The 23,980-nt window shown below is 50.9% G+C and overlaps 1 protein-coding gene across 2 annotated transcripts in view; it reads left to right on the top strand.

Moving 5' to 3' along the window:
* The window catches only part of LOC119449360 (sushi, von Willebrand factor type A, EGF and pentraxin domain-containing protein 1-like), a 224,195-nt gene that overhangs the window by 95,028 nt on the left and 105,187 nt on the right, over positions 1-23,980 (top strand). For both annotated transcript variants that reach the window (XM_037712534.2, XM_037712533.2), the window contains exons 14-19: positions 903-1,098; positions 3,947-4,105; positions 7,413-7,574; positions 8,473-8,634; positions 9,804-10,055; positions 10,844-10,998. In XM_037712534.2, coding sequence (XP_037568462.1) covers positions 903-1,098; positions 3,947-4,105; positions 7,413-7,574; positions 8,473-8,634; positions 9,804-10,055; positions 10,844-10,998 — 1,086 coding nt within the window. The remainder of the gene's footprint in view (positions 1-902; positions 1,099-3,946; positions 4,106-7,412; positions 7,575-8,472; positions 8,635-9,803; positions 10,056-10,843; positions 10,999-23,980) is intronic.

Genomic DNA, 23,980 nt, shown 5'->3' with positions numbered 1-23,980 from the left:
GACACACATATTCATTCTATTCCTCAATATGCCAGTCACTATTTTTGCAGCCAACTACTGCAGACGCCTTTAATCCACCGCTCCACATTTTGCAGCATGAATGGAGCAGAGTGCATGGGCGAAAACCCAGTTGCATTTCCGACAGCTGATTTCACGCTAACAGGTCAGAAGCGGTAATGCTTTCGTATTCATGTGCTTTCGCTGAGGCTACGTATGGCGCACCGTCAAAAGCGCCATCTCGTTTCTCCAGAACAAACTGCTCCACGAAAACGGTCAATATGGTGCGCTTCCAAAGCGGACTTGACAAGTGTAGAGCCTAGTTGTCATGCACCTTGTTCGGCCTTGATATTCCCGTGACACAAGCGCTATAGAGTTTACCCTTCCCCGTTCGTATTTTGGCATTGCGCTTCCAAACTGAAGCTCTTCAGTAGTTGGTTAATTGGTTGCGCAGTGCGAAGCGCGTTGCTGCCTCTTGTCTTTCTTTTTTGTATGTGTGTGTACTGATGCCTTTTTGACAGTCAGGTTTCATCACGGTTGCATGCCTATGAAGAAAAATGAGGATACGCCATCCTACGCCATGTAATGCGTAGGATGGATAGCCGGTGGACCGTTAGAGTTGGGTACCAAGAGAAGGGAAGCGCAGTCGAGGACGACAGAAAACTAGGTGGGGTAATGAAGTTAGGAAATTTGCAGGCGCAAGTTTGAATCAGCTAGCGCAATACAGGGGTGTATGGAGATCGCAGGGAGAGGTGCCGTCGTCCTGGAGTGGACATAAATATAGACTGCTGCTGCTGACGATGAAGAAGAAAAAGGAGGATTGTATTTCGCCATCGTCTGCTGTTTCTTATATGGCACGGATAGTTCCAAACCACTGACTGGCTATTTCTTTTTTCATTACTTAGCAATGCAAGAACGCCAGCCTTTTTCACCCGAGCACAGCTGAAGAAGCGGCACTTACAGAGATTCTAGAGGAAGCATCGATGGAAGCTGTGAATAGCACCGTGGCCGAACTGCTGCCGGAGGCCTTCCTCGTGGAATCAACGCACTCAATAAAATCTGTTTGCGGAAGAGGCCAGGTCTCCAATGGACTTTTGTGCGGTAAGTTGGCGCGAGGACTTGAAAGTAATTATGCTCGTATGAGTGACTGTCTTACGAATTCATTCGACGAGTTCATGTTTACCAATGAACATAGGAAAAAACAAGACGCAGCTCTCACAAGCTCTTGCAACTGTACACTTGAAAAGCAGGGAGCTGAGCAACAGGTGATTATGATGATGGCATGGTGCTCTTTCCCTAAGAAAGAACAGAGACGCCACCTAGCGCTAGTAATAGAATTGAGAATGAGCTACTTCTATCATGCTCCTCTTGAACACAGCAAGATAGCAGGTGTGTTTCTCTCGTTTGGTTAATAGATCCTTTATACCTGCTTCTCCTCCGATTACCAATTCGTAGCACAGGCCAAAGAAGTTAACTAGTATGAGGAGGGAAAGAAATTGTGGAAGGGGATAAGATGACGCGTATCAGTTTACAGTTGATCTGTATACAGTTTGTCTAGGACCAATCTCGCAAGGCAGAGGAAGTGCCACGAAAAGGAAGATTGTCATCCACCTGAATGTACCACGAAGATACAATGATAACCGTCTCAGAAAGAAAGCTAGGCAGTTGAGGGAAAATTCTTCCTGGTCCGGGATTCGGACCCGGGACCAACGCCTTTCCGTAGTGGTCGCTCTACCATCTGAGCTGACCAGGAGGCTAGCAGATCGCAGAGCGAGGGCGAATCAATTGACAACTCGAAGCAGCCTCCATGAGAACTTGCCCCACCTTGCGGCATTGCAGGACTGATTCGCAATAACCAGCGCCCCAATACTTGGAGTTGACCCTCCACACGCGGGCTACCTATCCGCGTCGACAGCCCGATGGCGGCGCTGCAAGCGCCCCTTCAGCGCCCTAATTGCTATCGCAATAAAATGGCGCCTCGGAATAGTTCTTACAGCAAGAAAAAGCTTAATATTAAGTGCTATAGCAGCTGAACGTTCCAACACGCATATTCTAACATGGGCACGAAAATAATGAATGAGCCACACCGACCTTGCCGAGCCCACGACGAAGCACTTCTGATGGACAAATTTAAGGCCCAAGAAGAACGTTTCGAATGCGTTTAAGGTGGAAGCTATCTCGGAGTTTTGCGTCAATGGGGTGCAATAAATGAAAACACTAGCAAGGTGACGCAACTTCAATAAAATAATCATAGCAAGAGCAATAAAATTGTGCAATCGCATCAAGAGTGATTTGCAGTGCGAGTGTTTTTCTTTCAAGAGAACAGTCTGTTTTAGCAGTAAAACAAAAAAGAATTACAACTCTTTTTGCAATAAAGTCACGCAAGAAAAAGAACTTGAGCTCTTGTGTGTTAAGGTAATTATAGCCAATTTTTCTAACTTGTCACTTGAACTTTGCACAACTCCAGACTCCGCAGCGAAGGCAAATGTCACAAAAAAAGCGCGTTTCAGAATTGCTATAACGCGAGAAGAGATTGTATATAGCACATATAATTTAATAAATAACACTATATATTGTGCTTTTGCAAAACAAAACAGAGCGAAGTGAGGTTCGCACGTAAATTGTAAGTTGAGGTGCTAAATGGCGAAGTGCTCTATCGGCAGTTGCTTACAAAACTGCGACATGGGAACCTATTCTGCGATGATCACTTTCGGCGATATATGTCGCCTCGGCGACAGTATCGCCGTCAGGCGCGCGCTGATTGGTTGGTTGAGCAAAATCGAATGAGCTGATTGGCTGGTTGAGTACTGTATACGTCGCGCGAAGGCGATAGTATCTTAGAAGAACTTTTTGTGGGCCTAGTTGGTGCATACTTGATAAACTTTTTAGAGCGCAAACAAGAGACACGGCACAAAAGAGAGGTGAAACACAACACACGAGAGGTGAAACACTGTCCTGTGTTTCATCTCTCTTTTGTGCCGTGTCTCTTGTTTGCGCTCCAAAAAGCGATAGTATCGCCGACGCGACCGTCGCAGAATACGTGCCATGTATTACATCGAGAGCAGTTAAAAGGCTGCGTTTGCTGTTTCTGTTCCCTGCGCTACGCTGACGACGAAGTAGTGTTGTCGCAACGGCATCTAAGGCGATGCAAATGGAAAATGTGCCTATATCACCGCATTGCTCGCGCTGCATACAATCCACAAACCAAGCAAATCGGTTTTTGTAGCATGAAATTCTGAGCCACAGAGTAGTGAATCTGAGCGCATCTTTGTTTTGCGCAATCAAGCAGTAAAAACGCGTGACGTAATCTTACAGCACATGAACCTGCTAATAGACGAGCACATGAAAGGTTTCGTTACTTGAACGCACTTTGTGTTGCAAACGAACGTCGGCAAAAGGTGCGTGAGGTAGCCGAATGATTGCTTCCGCACAATACTTACCCACCTTGGCCTCTGGTCTCCCAACTGCAGTGTCTGAGATAATATCCAAGTGGAAGCAGTGCAGGCTGACCATTGCACTATATTCACGCTCGATAATTACTGCAAGGTTTTTGCACCCGGCACGGACTATCAGCTGGTGGGAGTGGCTGTTGCTAAAGCATTGAGTTCACCACCAGGGCCTGCCGTTCTTTTACTTTTTTTTTTCTTGTTCCGCGCTGAAGAGCGCCAAACTGCCAATGTTTTTTTTTTTTTTTTTTGCGACATTTCTCAATTTTTATGAATACAATTGAGGGCCTAGGTAAGAAAAATTATTTTCATACTCACATGACTTAGACCTTTGAAAAGGTTCAGTAAAATCGATTCGGCTGTTGCCTGAGGAGAGTGTTTGTCCACTTCGCGTGTACTTGAAGGCGACGGCAAGCTGCGATGAGAGGAAATGGTTCTCAGCTCGGGTATGAATAAAAGATGCAGCGGTTTGTAAATGCTACTGCATATATTCTTGTTTCCAGTGAACTGCCCCGTGGGGACCTTCTACGGCAACGAGCCGAGCTGCACGCCGTGCCCAATAGGAACGTACTCCGACCGGGAAGCAGCCGACTCGTGCGTTCCCTGCCCGGCCAACAAGACAACTCTTACGGAAAAGGCGAGCTCTGAATCTGAATGCCGAGGTTCGTGGTCACCATCGGCGCACGCGCCACTCCGTCACGGGTGCAGAAAAAAGCTTCACTAAAACATCAAATGATGCGGAAGAAGAGAGATAATTTTTTGGGAGGACCGCGACTCCAGCGCTGTCCTTAGCAGACCCACCGCAATGCCCATGCGTCCGACTCGCAGCGTGTGCGTCGACTCTATTTTATTTATTTATTTGGATCCCCTAAAGGCGTAGAAGGGCATTACATGGGGGGGGGGGGGGGGGGGGGAGTGTGCTGAAACGGGGTGCTGCAGGTGAAAATGGCAATTCAGTAGACACAAGAATGCAAGTCCAAAATATAGCATGGTGAACAAAAACTAAAAGCAACAAGGTTCTTCTTTCTGTGGTTTTACGTGCCACAACCAGTTCTGATTATGAGGCACGCCGTAGTGGAGGGCTCCGGATTAATTTTGACCACCTGGGGTTCTTTAACGTGCACTACAACGCAAGCACACGGGCGTTTTTGCATTTTGCCTCCATCGAAATGCGGCCGCCGTGGCCGGGATTCGATCCCGCGACCTCATGCCCAGCAGCGCAACACCTTAGCTGACTGAGCCACCCCGGCGGGTTGAAAAAAAGCAAAAAGGTGTAATACAAATACAGGTAACGGACAAGTCCACATCGTGTCCTAATATATTTATAATACAATGTAAAAATATAAATACAAAAAGAATGTATAATACACAGTCAGTTCAGTGTAAAAAAGAAATGCTTTTCAGGTACAATCATGGAAGCTCTTAACAAACAATGCGAGCATCAGGTGGGTAACTTTTGTGATTTGTGCCAGTTTCTAATGAAAACGCCAACTGTTACTGTATACAAACAGAAAAATATTGTGAAATGCCTTGACGTTGAAGAAAGGATTGCAGCGCCAATTGAAAAGATTGAGGATCATTCATAGTGGCAATGCTAGATGACAATGAATTCCGTTGATCTATAGATAGTGCTAGAGGTGAGTTCCGGTATTTTCAGTATGAGCGAAAATTGGTTTGACTTTGTACGCGTGGTCTAACCTAGTCGATATGTGATGCGCTGGAGAAATGTGTGAGCGGGAAAATGACGTGTTACTATGGTGCATAGTGTGAAAAAAGGCTAATGGCGAGTGATGACATTTTGAGGGAGTCCTTCAGTTTGGTGAATCTTCGGAATCGCGAGTAAGATGACAGGATGAACCGTGCGGCTTTGTTTTGGACCGCTTCGAGATGATTAGTCCCGGTGACATGATGGGGATGCCAAATGATGGAAGCGTATTTTAACGAAGACCGAATAAGCGAGTTATATGCTAATAGTCTAGTGTCACGTGTAGCGAGATGAAGGCGCCGCTTGAGTAAGCCGAGTTTCTTTAATGATATAGAAGTTATGTGTTCTATGTGATCATTCCATGTTAAACTAGAATTACATTTTATTCCTAGGTATTTAAATGTAGAGACTGAATCAATAGGTATATTGTTAATTGCGTATGTATTGACCTGTGTTTAGAATGCGGGGCTAAACTTTAGATGTTTTGTTTTGTCTATGTTGATTTGCATCTGCCAAACAGAAGACCATTCTGATAGTTTGATGAGGGCAGACTGCAGGTGAGTAATGTCGGTAGGGCTTGCTATTTCCTTATAAATTACGCAGTCGTCTGCGAATAGTCGAATCGTTGCATTTATGTTAGTTGCTATATCATTAATATAAATTAAATAGCGCTGATGCGCGACATTTTGTTGCACGTAATCATTCTGCCAGCTTTCCGCCCGTTGGATTAAACACAATAACTGATATATTATGCACTGTAACAAATATATTGCAAACAAAATATCATGCCATCACAGTAGTAGTTAAATACTCCAACATGGGTCTGCTTTGCCTCTGTTCTTATCGCAGCTAGTGCGTTTCGATTTACAGCGAGCCAAGCTCACCAGACCCCTGCTGTGAACACGCCAGCCACCGGCGGGTGGCATACCCCTTTCTGCTGGTGTCCATGACGGGCCCCGAACGGTTTTGTCGACCCTTTTCTCTGCGAAGCAAGCAGACGCGCATGCACCGAGCAGCAAAAGAACAGCACATCGTGGGCGCTATAACGCAAAGCTATTCCAAATGTTTCTGCTTCATTTATGCAATCAGTCCTCTACGATTCGTCAAAAACGTCTCAGGCCACTTCGTTTCTCTGTCACTCGACGTCACAGAAACTTAGTAAGGTGAAAGATTGGGCCAGTTGCTTTTGCATCATGAGGTCATAGCAGCGCCTTGTTAACTTGTTAGCGCTTGTCCCCGTATGTATCATTCTAATTGTGTATATGTTTTAGTTCGCGCTGCTGTGCACTCATGTCACGGAAACCGCGAGAACTCCCCATCTGCTATGACGTGTGCACACACATCATGCATGATTAGACCGAACAAAAAATAATTATTATTTCTGATTCTACGCCTTCCTCGCCATTAGCCCTCTGCTATTGGTCAAAAGGTTTCGGGCTGCGCCCACTTCTCCTGTCTGTCACGCGACGTTACACAACCGCGAGAACTCACCGCGTCACATTGACATGTACGCAATTAAGATGCATTATTATGCCGAACAAAACCAAGATTTTTTTCGGAATTGCCGAAGAATGTCCAGTTGCGAAAAGAGTACAAGTTCGCTGCTCACCGATCACTCTGGCACTGGCTACTCGGACCTGCCGGGGAGAATGGATTTATTTGCGTACAATATTTTTTTTTTTTTTTTTTACGTGGCAGTATAACCTTGTCGAGCCCTTTCTACACATATACGACATCGCTCTGCTAACTCTTCGCTGGCGATGCGTTTTAGCGGTAACTTTATCCTTCCGTTGCACGCCGCCGCGACTTTTGACCAGCCAACGGAAATTAACTAAGGGGAAGCGAGCCAATCGCAGACGGTCGCACCACCCTTCTCACCCGGTTGTCAGCTTTCACTGCGCTTGCTCGGCCCCACCGAAACCCTCTCCACTTCTGCGTGTTCCTCGCCTCTTGTCAACAGATAAGAACCTCTCAAGGCAGGCGGTGTTATTTCTTTTGAAAGCAAACAAAAGTGACCTCCTATGAACCAGAAAAGGGTTTGATTGGGCCGTTCATACATTGCTGCAGTACACCGCCCGTTGCTTGCTTCGGTGGTTACGTAAATGGGACGTCAGGAAATTGTAATAAAAACAGATTGGGGATCGTTTTACGAGCCTCACGTCTCGCACCCGTGTAGGGCCTCGATGCGCAGTAAACGAATGCTCGTAGCTACCGCCTAGCATTTACCTTGAGGGATGCAGCTTGCCTTTTCTACCACAAAACAGCGCTCTGCAAGCCTGGGACCTGGTCCACAACCGGCAAAGAGCCGTGCATTGCATGCGGTACGGATGCTTACCAGGACCAGAACGGCCAGACATCGTGCAAGAAATGCCCAGCCGGCTTGTCGACAGGGCAATGGAGTGCCGACTCTTCCACGTCCTGCAGAGGTGCGTCAAAGTGCTTGCCACTCCTCGTACACTGAGTGTGCATGCCTGGTCATATCAGTGTCGCGTCTCACTCACGCAGGCCCCAACAGAGAGACTACGAAATATCTCTCGCTGGTAATTCGTGTTTAATTTTGCGACAGACAAAGCTCCTTAAACAAGGTAAATTGTGCTCGATCACTTTGTCGAAAAATCTGGCCAATTTGGAACTTCGCGGTGGCGCCGCTAGATAGCGTGATGTACCCAGAGGGAATCGCGAGAGAAGAGCCTGGCTGCAGCGCCTCAAACATGACGCGCTTCGGCGGAGGCAATGCGGTGTGTGCTTCAATGCCAATCGCGTATTAACGTCGACAGTCATCCTGAGATAGTTTCTGGCATTTTTTCTTTGAATAACAGAAGATACTGTCACTCATGTGTACAATACACATGCTAACTTCCGTTATACAGTCGGGCATTAAACTATTTCCTGCCAGCAGTGACCGGTGTCAGCTGCATTTCTAGACTGATAGCCCCTCTGCTGTTAGTCGGACCTCCCCGCATGGTATGCCACCGGAAGACACGACATGGCGCATGCTTCTGTGCACACACACGCACTCGGCTGGTGCATCCCGCTATGAGACCATGCCTTCAGCTAGCCAAGTCGGAAGGGTTTAGTTTTTTCAAAGCCTGCCAGGCGCTGTAAGCCACAATCATCGCATAAAAAGCGCATATAAAGCCTGTCACCTCTAACAGTGGACGAGCAACAATGCTATTTTGTGAATAGTTGCTGTCTGCTTCACTGCAGGCTTTAGTGCGTGCGTGTGCACATAATGGAGCAGAAGGGTGCGTACCAAAACCAGCTGTCGGCGACCAATTGTTTGCGTAAGCGGCAATAAATTTGTCGTGGTATATCGTCCCGCAGATATCTGCGATGCTGGAACGTACTCTAAAAACGGACTCAAGCCCTGCACCGCCTGCCCCATTGGCCATTATCAACCCGGTAGAAACCAAATTGCCTGCATTGCATGCGACGCCGGACTCAGTACGCAAGCCACCGGCGCCATCAGCAAGTCCGACTGCGTGGGTAAGTGTCCGTTCATTTTTCTATGTGCAATTTATGCTGGAACAAATAGCCAACATGTTTATTCGGCTGATGCATGCGAAGCAGTAGATTCGGAGGAGTTCGTTATGAGCTGAAAACATATGACCCGCTTATGCGACAGTTGATCTCATTTTTTTGTCCATATGCTGGCATCTACGTTTGGAGGTCTCACTTGTCTATTGTACGTTAAGTTTCTTGACCCGCACTGAAAAGCTACTGAAGTTACGGTAGCTGCACCAGAGTGTTCGCGAACACCTTCTTTGCATCGTAAAGCCCACCCGTGTGTGAAGCATATCTCGTTCCAGTCGCTCACGCGTGCTAAAAGAAAGACGCCCTCGAAGACACGACTCTCGTGGTTATAGGTATACGCATACCGTGCGAATCCGCGCCAGCTTCTCAAGCACGAACACATGCCACATGTTTGTCGCCTTTCTTGAAAGCCTTTCGAACAACTCCATCCATGACATAATTTAACCGTGCAAGAACAGGCTTACTTTAATTATTCTGTGAGATTGAGGACGCCAGGAGGCAAGTAGAATAAACTTACGTTGACATGACACAAGTTCTTATTCATGAATGCGCCAGCAGCATAGCCGCGTGAGGCCGCTTGGAGAACAACACAATGCAACTTGCGGTACTTTTGCGATATGTCGCAGAGCTTCTTCAGCTAAAATAGTGTATCCATACTCACAGTGCATTATAACTTAGTGTAGCCAGAGCAACATATCGAGTGATCAGTATGTAGGCTCGCTCACACTGGCTGGACAGTTGAGTTCTCTGACCACTGTTTGTTGCGCACACCACGGCGGAGAAAAGTAGTTACCAAAGTATGTTTTCAAGGCACCTGGTTCCATTCCTCTCTGTGGTGACAAGGTTCTGAGGTGGCCCGAATACTACATAAAAGTTAAGCAGCTCTCCCAAGGTTTAGCGTTCGCTTTGCTTCATGGTTCCTGGCGCCAAACGCGTCTCTGGAAGCTAACCCTCCGCGCATTCACCGTCGATAGCCGGACAGCACGACGGCGGCGGCGCTGTCCGCGGCCTCGACTGTCCGTGCTATCGCTGTGGCCACTTATAGAAAATTTCGATGCGCTTTAATGGTGTTGGTTCGACTTGTGGAAGGCCAATATAGAGCGCGAGAGTTGTCGCTGCAGCGCCGGACCATTGCAAGCGGCTGCTGCCGTGCGCCAATGGGTCGACGTGCGTGGACGAGCCGAGCGGCTACCGGTGCTTGTGCCCCGCCGGTCTGAGCGGCCCCCGCTGCGAGCTGGACGCGGACGACTGCGCGCCGGGCTTGTGCCAGAACGGCGCCACGTGCATCGACGGCCGGGACTCGTTCAGCTGCCTCTGCCCGCCGGGATACGCGGGCAGCTCGTGCGAGATCGACGAAGACGACTGCGCTTCCGGTGGGTTTGCCGCTCGCTTCTGAAGCGTGCGACACTGGTTCATCCCACTTTATACATCGATGCATTTATACTGGGTGCACCGGCCTTGTGCGCTGCAAGCCTAGCAGCATGAGGAAACACATCGACTGTTGATGGCATGCGAGCCGATTGAGTACAAAACCTGCAGCTGCGTAAAATCACATGCAACATTAAGGCAGATTGTACAGTCTAGTAGCTCTTGCGCTATGTCGCCGCAACTTACGCTCCGATGTTTCAGTAGAGCAAATAATTGAGTCGGCTGGAGCTTTCAGTTATTTCATAATACTTAGCGGCCTAAAGCTCGTTGTGTCGCGCTTCTCTTGTTCGCATTCATGCGCGTTATGCGTATTTTTTCTGTTCAACTATTTACTGAGCAATTCGCGCATATCATTAACGTCTTTCTGCTTTACTGTCATTGCCTCTGCGTGGCTCATATTTTGACTAGCCAAGGTTACTGCCAAGATTTGTTTATTGTGATACACTACATACTGGATGCGTATACGGTTTGGACGACCTGCGCGCACAGCACACTTTGCAGCGTCACTTTCGCAGCTAGACCGCACATCCACGAAACTGACTGGGCAAACCTGACGGCGGCATTGAAAATCAGCGCGCCGCACAAGCCTCCGGGAAAGCCTGCCCATGGATTCCATTTGAAAAACCGAAGAAGCGCTGCTTAGATGCATGCGACAAGCTGACCTTCCTGCAGCGCGAATGTAGGCACTGTGCCCTTGCCGAACGTCGTGATCTTGTTGCGCGTTCGTTTTCAGCTCCCTGCCTGAACGGCGCCACGTGCATCGATGGCGTCAACGAGTTCAGCTGCCAGTGCGCCAGGGGCTTCACTGGCAAGCGTTGCGAGGCGGCCTTCCACGATTGCGCCATGATGCCCTGCCGAAACGGTGGATCTTGCTTCGAGAGCTTCGCGGTAAGTGGCAACGAAAACAGCAGCAACGACAATTGTTATTATCATTATAATTATTATTATTACCTTCAAATGCTTCATCGTTTTCCTCGATGGCCGCTGTCGTCAAGTCCGAGGGTCCGAGCAGCCACGAAGGTTCCATGGCTGGTGTCGTACCAAGTGCCAGGAGCAGGAGAGGTCCAAAGAGACGAGAAAAGCGTTTTATATACAAATGTGCATGATGGTTTAAAACAAGGGCTCCATGATGATGGGAGCTTACTACATGCTAAGTCGTTGCATGTCTGGGCGTCTACATGGTCGAGCGTCCCTCACAACACTCAAGCTCCGCTTTTCATGCAGTTAATTCCCCCCTTTCACTCGATGAGGTATTTCATTGCAGTTCTTCTTGGCCAATCACAAACTTCGACCAGTTCGCAATATCCCGCCCATGATGTGACACCGTTCAGCAGGGATCCGCGCCTCCCATGTTGCTTGATCGCCCCCGCACACCAGGCAACGGGTGGCCACTTGGGAACCGAACGTCGACAGGGTTCCCACGGGAATGCTCGACGTTGGCCCCTTGCAAGTATTAGTGGCCTCTCAGTGACGGTCAGTTTGACAGGGTCCGCAGACTGGCCTTCGCGGAAGCCACCGTTTCCAGGGAGGGCGGCGGCTGTTGTCGTCTCGGAAGGGGCTCCTGGTTTGCGCGTCACAGTCGGTGCCGGGCCTCGTCGTAGTCCGGGATTGCGCTGGTGCTTCCCGGAAACACCCCGAAAACGACGTTGTCATTAGACAGTTATAGTATACCGTACGCTATACGCTATATTACGGCGTACGCTAAGCAGCGTGCGTTTATTACAGTTTTAGTTGACCTGCGAGACATTCCGATCTCAGAGGCAATATGCGGTCGTCGCGCCTATCTCCCGACTTCACCGATAGGTGACATTTCGAAGGTTTTCCTCGTTAGGCTTTGTCTCGTTTGAAACGAGAAGCGATCTCGAAAACTACTCAAGGTTATCCATAATACACTGTCGTGGAAGCGGCCTAAGGCTAAGCGAAAGCAGTTTACGCAGTCATTTGCTACGAACGAAGGGAATTCTACAAAAGCAACGCCAAATTCAACTCAAAGCGGACAGCGAGGACCGCCGCCATGTTTTACGTAAACTACGTAAACCACGCAAAGACAGTAACGCTAAATAGCGTGCGTACGTTATACGCTATCGGTCGTTTAGCGTTCTGTGCATGCGCAGTCACGACCCGCTATTTTATAGCGTACGCAATGGTATAGCGTACGCTAAACTTTTTTAGCGCCGCACGAGGCCGATGACTCATTGCAGCCTGGGGTTCCGTAACTCGTCTCGCCCATCAGCTCTGGACGGTCGAACAGCCGAAGACATAACTGCTCGTTCATTCGCCCCAGTTGACGATGAATTCGTCGCTAGCTCCTTGGCCTTGAGAAAACAACGAAGCGCTAACAGGGGTGTTATTCTGTAAGAGTCCAATTAGTTGACTGTCCATTTCGGCTGTCGCTGATTGGCTGCTGCTTGATGTGCAGGAAGGTGCCAGCCAGTATCCTTCTTGCACGTGAAGCAGCAGTCAATCAGCGGCAGCCTAAATGGACAGTCCACTAATTGGACTCTTACAGTAAGTAGACTCTTACAGAATACCGCCCCAGCAGTCCACAGTTGCAGGTCTGCAGGTGAAGCATTCTTTGTCCCGAGGGACCGCCAGGCACAATACCGCAGCGCCCCTGCTGCTAAAGTCAGTGCTGTTCTTATGGCGGTAGAGAACTATATTCCACTTATTGCCAGATATCGACGTCGGAAAAAGGCCTAGAAGATCGAGACCGACTTGAAAGAATGGGTCTGAGGGCACATTGATGGGGTGACGACGTCCAGCGGGAAGCACAGCAGGTTTTAACAGTGGAGCTGTTTAAGCTCTTGGTTAAACCGCTAATGCGAACAAAGACTGTGGGCCGATCCTGGAGGTCATGCAGAAAGTGTCCAAGCGCGATGGCACATACCCCTGTGGTCTAGCGAAGCTGTTTAAGCTCGACGATGGTCCGTCGAGTGTATACGTCACCATGCGTCGCCTAGCAACTCTTCGCCCCAGATGCATGGACCGCGCCGAGCCTCGCCACAGCTACGTGGGCCGTGACATCATCGTGCGCGCCGCATCGCTTCGCCTTAGCTTTGCCGAGCTGTGACGTCACCACGCCGTGCTGAGTGGTTGCCGCTGCTGCGCAGACACGGAGCTAAGCCGTGACGTCACTGGGCCGACCCATGGCATATTGACCCTTTTCGCAGAGCAGTTTGTTTTAGAGAAACGAGATGGCTCTCACCGCGGTGCGCCATGCCTCTCCTCAGCGACCGCGTACGAATACGAAACCATTACCGCTCCTACCTTGCTTCCGTGCACCCGCCGTGGTTGCTCAGTGGCTATGGTGTTGGGCTGCTGAGCACGAGGTCGCGGGATCGAATCCCGGCCACGGCGGCCGCATTTCGATGGAGGCGAAATGCGAAAACACCCGTGTACTTAGATTTAGGTGCACGTTAAAGAACCCCAGGTGGTCCAAATTTCCGGAGTCCCCCACTACGGCGTGCCTCATAATCAGAACTGGTTTTGGCACGTAAAACCCCACAATTTAATTTTTTTTGCTTCCGTGCGATCAGTTGTTGGAAATGCAACTGAGTTTTGCTAACACATTGTGCTCCAATCATGCTATATTGAATCATGTGGATTGAAGACGTGTGCAATAATTGGCTGCAAAAATAGTGACTGGCATGTTAAGGAATAGAATGGATCTGTGTGGCCAAGTTCGCGGACCGCTGCTGCAACTGTCCGAACGTGTTACCGGCACTTCGTGATGTACGGCTTTCCTCGAGGATACAGAAATTTGCTCATCCACCAGACTTGTATCGCTAACCTTCAAAGAAAGGGCTTCATCCCCAGAACGTCGGCAAGAGTGAGTACTACTCGTTAAACAATGCCAAAGGGAGTAGCGCCGCTTCCTGTCATAGTTTCGCGCAAGTTATCTATGCACATCTGTCCCAAGTGGCAGGAAAACTTACGCCCACTCTATCACCGACGTATCAAGAATAAGTGAATGGGCGCACACTTGAATATATGCGCACTGTATACGCACAATAAATGACGGACTACACCTATGGCGCACGAATGGTCGAAGTTGAATATTTCGTGACGGTTCACAAGAGTTACCGAGCGACTAGCTATAATATATATTTGCTACAAGGTATTACAATGTACAAAACAGCTACGTTTCAAGCCTTGTGCGCAGCAAGAACAAATCTATCGGAACTGAGCACACCTGCGAGCGATTAGGCAGAAAATAATCAGATAGTGGCCGCATCGTGGAACTTCACTGAGTCAGAAACTGACAAGCCACTGCTTCAAAATATTTGCCGAATAAATAACAAAGAGCAAAAAACATTAATCCTGACTGAATTCATAATCGGAAAGCTTGGATAGCTTGGAATACATATTTAGCCCCGCTTTTAGAACAAGCACCATATACGCTGCTTGCGCCGTTTGGACATAGCTTAATCAGTTCCGAAATCGCTTTTGCATGTTCTCTGAAGCTGTGATCAAAGCTCCGTGTCGTCCACCTAGCCACCGTCTACGATATCTCCGAAAACAGAGGTTTTCTAAGCCGCGCCGGCGTCATACACTTCCATTGTAAACAAGGAGGCAACGAAGGGCAGTTGAGGCGAGCAATGGACGCGTCACCACGTGATCAAACATGGCAGCGCCCACGGGATCGCCGCGAAAAGGGTTAATATAGCGCCGCGTCGCCGATGCGGCGACACCAAAGCCCCGCCGTCACCGCGCCGAGTACATCGCCGCGAAGATGGGGCGGCCGAAGAAGAGAGTCACTCCCGAAGCGTAGGAAGCGCGGCACGAAAGACGCTGCGCACCTACTCGAGAGCAAGTGAGACGACTTCGGTCCGATTTCGAGTATCGAGCCGCCGAAGCGGCGGCGAAAGGTCGATGATTCGCAGAATATCCGGAGTTATGAGCCCGCTAAACCGAGAAAAAGCGTTTAAGCGTCCAGAAGCCTCCAGATACTTTAATGACCGAGTGTTCGTTGCTCCTTGGGCTGTCGATGATTCCAGGGTGATCTTGCGCAAAACGTGGCCGAGTCTCGAAGCATAACCTCGCAAAAACTTGGCCGCGGACCGAGATAAAGCTAGGTGGGGTCGCCAGCTTCGCTGTTTGTCCAGTCTTCACACCACTAATGTGAAGCTGCCCCTAATTTTTCTTTCTTTTTGCGGCGTTGACAGAGCGCGCAGGCTGAAACTTAGCGGCGCACAGAGCGGTACAGGCCTGGTCGGTAGAAGCGGCGCCGTACGTGGTCGTAAGTGCGAGAAACTCCGAATTGGCCTGCGGTTGGTGCGTCATGCAACTGCTCAAGAATTAAGATCCAGAGATGGCGTGGCACAACGTGTAAAAATTCTGGTCCTTTGGGGTGTAAGCTGCGACGGTAGAGAACGTCGTTGCGGAGTACGAACATGTGCAGTGTGGGCTCCGAATGTCAAAAATGGAGACGATCGATGAGAATACGTATGCAGTCATCATGCCGTTAGTGCGAATGTCACGCAGATCAGAGATGGCTAGGACGCAAGCATCGCTGTCATGCGCATCATTTTCAGCACGGTCGACAGGATGACGGGAGAGGCAGTCGGCGTCCTTGTGCAAGCGGCCGGACTTGTACACAACAGCAAATGAATATTCCTGGAGCCGTAGCGCCCATCTACCCTATCGTCCAGTGGTGTCTTTAAGTGACGAGAGCCAGCACAAGGCGTGGTGATCAGTAACCACGGAAAATGTGCGGCCTACAAGTAGAGGCAGAATTTGGCTACTGCCCGAATTAACGTGAGGCACACCCGTTCAGTAATTGCAAAATTCCTCTCGGCGGGTGACAGGAGGCGGCTGGCGTATGGAATCACGCGCCCTGCGTTACGCTGCTATTGAGCGAGTACAGCCCCAATTCTATGGCCGCTGGCATCCGTGTGAAGTTCAGTGGGAGCAGGTGGATTCTAATAAGCCAGTAATGGGGCGACGTACGTTAGCAAGCGTACGAGGGCAGGAAAGGCTTTGGTCTGAGCAAGGCTCCATGTGAAAGGAGCATCCTTCTTAAGTAAGCCGGTAAGTGGGCGAGTGGTGTCGGCGAATTTCTTGAAGTGACGGAAGTACGAGTAGAGTCTGACAGAGCTTCTTGCGTCAGCAGTGGAAGATGGAACAGGAAAGTTCTGGACAGCGCGAATCTTGTCAGGGTCGGGTTGAACACCAGCGGCACTGACGAGATGGCCATGAATAGTAATTTGATGGCGTCCAAAGTGGCAGTTGGATACGTTCAATTGCATGCCGGCGCGTCTAAAAACATCAAGAATGTCCCACAGACGTGTTAGATGATTCGCGAAAGTTGGTGAATAGACTGTCACATCATCCAGGTAACACAGACATATAGACCATGTTTTGCCGCGAACTAAGGAGTTCATCATTCTTTCGAAAGTTGCCGGGACATTACAACGACCGAACGGCGTAACCTTGAATTGGTAGAGACCATCAGGCTTTACCAAGGCAGTTTTCTCTCGGTCCATGTGCTCCAGCGAGATTTGCCAATAGCCTGATCGAAGGTCTATGGATGAAAAGCACTTGGATCCGCGTAAGCAGTTCAAAGCGTCATCAATACGCAGCAAGGGGTAGACATCCTTGGGCGTGATTTTGTTGAGGTGTCTGTATTCGACACAAAAGCGCCAACTGCCGTCCTTCTTCTTAACAAGGACAATGGAGGACGCCCACGGACTGCAAGACGGTTCGATGACGCCTTTAGTCAACATCTTCTCGACTTCTCGTTGTATATCACTTGTCGTTCAGCATGTGAAAGAGGGTACTGCCGCGGCGTATGGGGTTGGCGTCTCCGGTGTAAGAACGATGGGTGACCAGGGATGTCTGGGCTAAAGGGCGGCCGTCAAAGTAAAAATGTCGCCGTAAGTTTCCAAGAGACGGCGGAGGTCAGCACCTTGTGCAGGAAGAAGGTCAGGTGCAATCATCTTGCTTAAGTTCGTCTGTGATTAGAGTAGGTGAATCGGAGGTTCCCGTAGAGGGCGACGGAATTGTTCCATCAAAAGCCAATATCTCGAAATTGTTGACAGGCAAAATGTCGCCCAATGGTCGACATGCCTCTGGGGACAATTTGATGCGAGCCGTTAAAATTAAGGAGAGGAAACGAAGTCTGATTGCCTGTAATTGTGAGCACGGTATGGGGAATGGCCAAATTCTTTTTTCAAGCAGCATGTCAACAGTGGCACATAGCACATAGACGCCGTCAGGAACAGATGGAAACTACAAAAGTGTGACGTACGTAGCGGCTTGAGGCGGCAGGCGGATGTCTTCGGCAGTGCATAACCGTGGCTGTGTGACTGGTGGACTATATATATATATATATATATATATAGTAGCCGTCAGGTAGCTCAAGCTGAAAGACACTAGACGTGCAGTTAAAGAGGGCTGAATGGGACGACAAAAAGTCTTAGCCGAGTATAACGTGGTAGGATCATTGTTCCAAAACGGCACGCAACACAGTGGTTAGGCACCCTGCGATGCCAATGCGAGCAGCGCACATACCAAGCACGGTAGGCGTTCCTCTGTCGGCGACGCGGAGGGTGCATGATGCAGCGGGTGTGAGAACTTTGTTCAGGCGTCGGTGCAACTGGGCACTCATCACGGATATGTGCACGTCAGTGTCAATGAGTGCTGGAACACTCACGTCATCGACTACAACGTCCATCAAGTTCTGTTTGATCGGCAAAGTGAGCAGAGGGTTTGGCGGTCGAGTCGTCAATGCAGCGTCACCTCCGGGAGCTGCATTGCTTAGTTTTCCGGAGACAGGCGTCGGGGCTGCATCGGGGACGGTGGACGACGAGCCTGCGGCGATAGGGACGAGGTGGCGAACGGCACTGGTGACGTCGGAATGACGACGAGAGACGGTTCCAAGCGGCACGAGCGTAATCGGTTGGCTGTTGCGGTTCAGATGGGGGCTGGTATAACGACGCTGGCTCTGTTCGGCGTGATACTGGAGAATGGCGGTCGTCGAGGGGAGGATGGAGAGAGTGCGGTAATTACAATGGCGAGCAACGTGACCGATACGCAGGAAGGCAAAACAGATTGGCCGATCGTCTGCTGTTCGCCACTCGGCCGGATTTTGGCAGCGTGCAGGGTACCGCTGACCAGTGGATTTACAAGGAGCATTGGACAGCTGTGAAGGGGCAACGGCACATACCGAATCAACTCCAAGATTGGCGAGTTCTGCACTGACTATTGCCTGCACAAATGGCACTGTAGGCAAGTTGGTCGGCTCACTGGGGCAAGAAAAAAGGGCTGCAGGAGCCATGGCTTCCAGTTCTCACCGCACTATTCGGTCGTTTGACGATGATGGTCGCTGCATTCCTAGCCTGTCACTATAAGAGGATGTCGCAGCTGTGTTCGGCAGACGTGCAAACGTCGTTGCAATGCGGCGGCTCATGGCCTGTTCAAAGCGCTGACACTCTTTTATAATGTCCTGTACTGTCTCACAATTTGACTCTTGACTGATTAAGATCCCTGCCTTCCTTATATCCTCTCTCTCTCTCTCTTGCACATGAGCAAGTTGGACGCATCGTCGACGATCCCCTTCAGTACATGGCGAACCTTGTCTGACTTAGCCATATCGCGGTGGGCCTTACGGCACAGAGCCAGCATGTCCTGGGTGTAAGATACCTAAGATTCTGTGGATGTTTGGAGGCAGGTTGCTAGTTCTTTCTTTACGGCGCCCCTCCGCCCGGCGGGACGGCTGAACAAGTCCATCAGCTTCTGCTCGCACGTGTCCCAGTCGTTAAGCTCTTCTTCGTGGTTATCATATGACACCTTAGCCGTGCCTTGAAGGTAGAACACCAAGTTAGCCAGCATAATCGTCGGATCCCATTTGCTGTCTGCACTTACACGCTAATACGTGGCGATCCGGTCTTCTACGTCAAGGTGGTCGGTGCCGCAGCATGTTCCTGGATCCCGCGGCTGAGTCAGGACAACCGTCGGGGTTGTAGGCTTTGATGTGGGCCGCGCCATTCCGGGTCCTGTGTCGTCTGTCATGTTGCCCAGACAGAGGTGACGACCACTGCGTAGCTCCGTTGTTGTCTCTCGTGGTTACCCTGCACCTCTCACCAATTTGTTACGATGCGGAAGTCACAGATCAAGATGTATTTACAATACATACAAGAGCGGCAACGATACATAAACAAGATGACTGTCGATACCGATTCCACCTCTACACGTCAAGTATCGTCTTCTTGTGACTGCCTATCTATCTATCTATCTATCTATCTATCTATCTATCTATCTATCTATCTATCTATCTATCTATCTACTTCCAACTGTCGGAACAACTTCGTTCACTGAGTATGTACATATGTGCCGCTCTTCAACGAACCTCTTTCAAGGCCACATGGGTCAACTGTAGTTACCGCTCTCGAATGAAACAGTTTGACCCCGACTTGGAGCAATGGGTCTGTGCCACTCTGTCCGTGCTGGTCTTCAGTGAACCTCTTTGACGCCAACTAGGTATGTGCCACTGGGAATGCGCCGCTCTACAATGACAAAAAGATGCTTTAAATTTCTCCGATGTTGGGCGTAATCGAAGCCGCGTCACAAGTTTCTTCAAGGACAGCAACCCGACTCGTTAGCAGGCTGCTCCACATATGCACTGGGTATGTGCCAATTTTTAATGAACGTCTTTCACACCAACGCTTTAGCGAACTGCGCCTTGAATTCACTTGGCATGTGCTGCTCTTCAAAGAACCTGTGGCCAACTTGGGTCTCTGAGTATGTGCGACTGGGTGCGCGGCGAGCGAGGAAACAATTTTCAGTGTTCGAGCCCGATATTTAAATGCCCGATATTTAAAGAAGCTGCGTAATCCCCCATTTTTAACGAGCTCACCTAACTCATGCATTCTGTCCTGCACGTCCGCTGCTGCTGGTCCCACCATGTCGTGAAGGCGCTCTCATCCGACAAAAAAAAATACACTCTTCTACTGTCCATGACCTATGCTCCTCGAAAAACACTAGCCTATTTTTAGGGGCGAAGCTCCTTATAGCGGCACCCGTTCCGTCCCCGTCGTAGTAGTAGTAGTAGTGTGTAACCAGTCTGAGAAAAATGAGAAAAAAATTCCGAAGTTGTGTCCGTAGCGCGGAATCGAACCAGGGACCCCTCGCTTCCGAGCGCGCGGCGTTAGCCCACTACGCCACGAAGCGGACATGGACAAACGCACCACGATGGCTATAAATACCCAACATTAACGAAAGGCCGCGTTTCTAGCGCGTTTCTAACGCGTTTGTGCTAGCGCGTTACGGCCCGTGTAAGAAGCTGGTGTAAGACGCTGTGGCCTCTCCACCTTACCTTCAACGCGTTTCGAACGCGCTGCCCAAGCGGTGGCAAGTCAAGTTCAAGTCGAGGAGCGTTTATGAATACGGGGGGTATACTCTCTCAGCAGTCATGTGATGGCGTCGGCAAACGCGGTGCACGTTCCGGCATGTGTAAATGGCTGCGTAAGACGCTGTGGCCGCTCCCCCTTACTAGAGAGTACTGCACGTTTCTAACGCGTTTGTGCTAGCGTCCCCTTAAGCGGGAGATCCGATGATTCCCTCCGGAGCTTCGCCCACTCATCATCATTCACCTCGTGGATCTGCTGTCATTTTTTTTAAATGCAGAGCATTTCTTTAACTCACATGTAGCGTGCGCCGTCCGTCCGCAACAGCTCGAGCACAGGTGCGCCCTCTCCCCCACTCCTGCTCTCCCGCATCACGCTTGCAGCACATGTGCAGCGCGCGAAGCGTCGTAGTTGAGTCGCGCTCCGGCGCTGCAAGCACCGTAGCAACCAGCGTTACTAGATTACCTCTTAGTAGTAGTGATTTTATTGAAGAAGAAAGTGACGCTTATTTCTGCTGCCCAATAGGGAGCACGGCGCAGCGTCAGGGGAAGGGGGAAAAAAACCGCATATCCACGGGGTGAATGATGATGAGTGGGCGAAGCTCCGGAGGGAATCATCGGTAAACCGTGAATCTTCCGTCGAAGGCGAAGAGGCCACAGCGTCTTACACCAGCTTCTTGCACGGGCCGTAACGCGCTAGCACAAACGCGTTAGAAACGCGCAGTCTTTCGTTAATGTTGGGTATTTATTGCCATCTAGGTGCGTCTGTCCATGTGCGCTTCGTGGCGTAGTGGACAAAATTCCGAAGTTGTGTCCGTAGCGCGGAATCGAACCAGGGACCCCTCGCTTCCGAGCGCGCGGCGTTAGCCCACTACGCCACGAAGCGGACATTGATGCTCGCCCTGCAATAGAGTACTTTCGCGAGTCTGTAATTTCATTTCTCGAAATGGAAAAAGTGAAAAAGTGTGTACCCGATTGGGTGCCCCGTATGGAAGGCTTGTTACACATGAAACAGTTCTAAAATTATGATTTTGTCACTACGTGGTTGACTGTTGTATCAATGCAATAAAGAAAAAAAAAAAAGCTTCGTGGCGTAGTTGTTAGCGCCACGCGTTCAGAAGCGAGGGGTCCCTGGTTCGATTCCGCTACGGCCACAACTCTCGGAATTTTTTTTTCTCATAAAAGTAGACGTGGCTACCTACTACGACGACTACGACGACTACTACTACAGAGGAGGGACAGACCCACACCCTAAGGAGCTTCGCCCCTAAAAGGAGATACAGATGTTGAAAGGAAGGGAAGAGAAGAAGAAGCAGCAAGAGTCTCATCCGATCATGGAGGAGGCTGGTGATGGAGGCGATGGCCTGCTAGGGACGAGCGCTTAGCGATGGGCGGAGATTCCGTTCAGTTCCACAAACTCCAAAAGGCTGTGGAGAGCTCGGAGGTGGGGAGGCGACGGGAACAGGAGGTCGCTGGTTGTCGCAGCAGGTAGACCCTGTTGTCTGTAGGCAGTGATGACCCTTGAGCGGTCCTGTGCCAGCGCTGGGCATGCACAGAGAAGGTGCTCGAGGGTCTCGGGGTCGCCACAACGTTCGCAGGCCGGTGATGTGGAGCGTCCCTTGGCGTGCAGCCGCGCCGCCGTCCAGACACAGCCCGTGCGCAGTCGAAGCAACGTTGCACGTTCCCTCCTGGTAAGGCCACACTCTGGAAGTGGCCTGGGACCGTTGCCATTTGCCACTCTGGCATCCGGGTGGACGATTGTGAGCAGTTTTTTCAGGCGCTGCCTTGAAAAATCTGAGGAAGCGACTGCTCGTGTGAGCGGCACTTCAGGATGGTGGGCGGTTTTGGCGAGGGTATCCGCTGCCTCATTACCGGCTATTCCAACATGGGAAGGCAGCCAATGAAATGAGATGGTGACCCCCGTGGCAGCCAATGCCGAGAACTTCGAGCTGAGCAGGGCCCCCGTAAGCCCTGATCGGCGGTGGTTGATTAGGCTCTGGAGCGCTGGCTTCGAGTCGCAGAGCACTGCCACCGGTTGCCCAGGAGGGTCCTCAGCCAGGACATCGGCGGCTAGGTGGAGCCCCGCTAGTTCTGCCGCGGTGGAGCTCGCGGCAAAGGGGATCCGACATTGTCCGTGAACCGCCCTAGCCGGGATGGTGCAGGCTGCAGCGGCCGATCCGTTCGCCAGGACTGATCCATCTGTGTAGACCAGCAGACTTCCTTCCAGATCCTCGTGGAGTTTGCAGGCAGCAGCCTGTTGCAGTGCTGCAACTGGTGTCTGTCGTTTATGCGCTCCACTGAGCGAGAGGTGGACGTCCGCTGGTCGATGGTGTGGTGGAGGCAGCACGATTGTCACAGGAGGGTCCGTGATCATCTGCTCGTACAGCTGGCACAGACCTCCCATCCGTGAGGACGGCTGGCTGTGGAGTCTAGCCAGCAGGTCTCCGCCATCCGGAGCACGATGAAGGCGGTCAATGTGCCCCAGGGCGCGTTCAAGCATCCTCAACGAGAGTGGCCATTCACCAGCCTCTGCCAGCGTTGCAGCGACCGGTGAATACTTTGGGAGCCCTAAGATACTCCTAATAGCACCTCTGTGCAGACCCTCCAGCTGCTCTCTCCTGGCCCGAGTGAGGTTGACCAATGGAAGGGCATACAAGAGCACGGACGTTGCTGCGGCCTGGTTCAGCCGCAGCGCCCACTTTGTGTTGCAGCCACGGCCATGTTGCTGCAGCTTGCTGACAGCTCCCTGCACGCGGCGCACCTTGGTAGTGGCGGCTTTGGCTGCAGGAATCCACGTGAGCCGGTGGTCAATGGCGAGCCCCAGGTAAGTGACCATTTGCTGCCAAGGTAGGGCACGGCCAGCAATCTTCAGCTGCTTTGTGTAGCGTCGAGCTGAGGCCAGTGGATGAATCAGCATGGCCTCGGTCTTGGCTGTGGAGACGGTGAGGTCCTATACTACCAAGGAATGCGGTCACCGCATCTAGTGCCCGTTGTAGCGAGCACCGAATGGATGGCATGAACTTCCTCGGCCCCCGGGTCCAGAGTGCCACGTCGTCGGCATAAATGGAACAGCGAACAGGGAACCGTGGGTCCGCCGGGAGAGATGCGGGTAGGCCCGCGAGAGCCATGTTGAACAGGAAAGGGCTGAGCACCGATCCCTGTGGGACGCCAGTCGTAATATCCCTGGGCTCGCTGAGTTCCTGTCCAACGCGCACCCGGAAGGTTCTGCCGGTCAGGAATGCGGAAATGAAGCGTCTGAGGCAGCCGCTCAGGCCGAGGCGGTCTAGGCAGGCCTCGATGACCGCGTGTGGAAGTCCGTCAAAGGCACTCTTGACGTCCAGCAGCACCAACATTGCCACGTCCCCCGTGGCTTTGGCATCCTCCAGGGTGGCCACCACATCGGAGATAGAGTCTGCCGTGCAGCGTTGACACCTGAAGCCTGACTGCTGCTCCGGGAAGTACTGGAGTTGGGCAGCAATCCACTCTAGGCGTGCCAGTGCCACCCTTTCCATCGCCTCGCAGGCG

This window comes from Dermacentor silvarum, chromosome 4 (assembly GCF_013339745.2).
Source record: "Dermacentor silvarum isolate Dsil-2018 chromosome 4, BIME_Dsil_1.4, whole genome shotgun sequence".
Classification (NCBI taxonomy): domain Eukaryota; kingdom Metazoa; phylum Arthropoda; class Arachnida; order Ixodida; family Ixodidae; genus Dermacentor; species Dermacentor silvarum.
The sequence above is the reverse complement of the archived record's forward strand: the minus strand, read 5'-3'. Positions and strand labels throughout refer to the sequence as shown.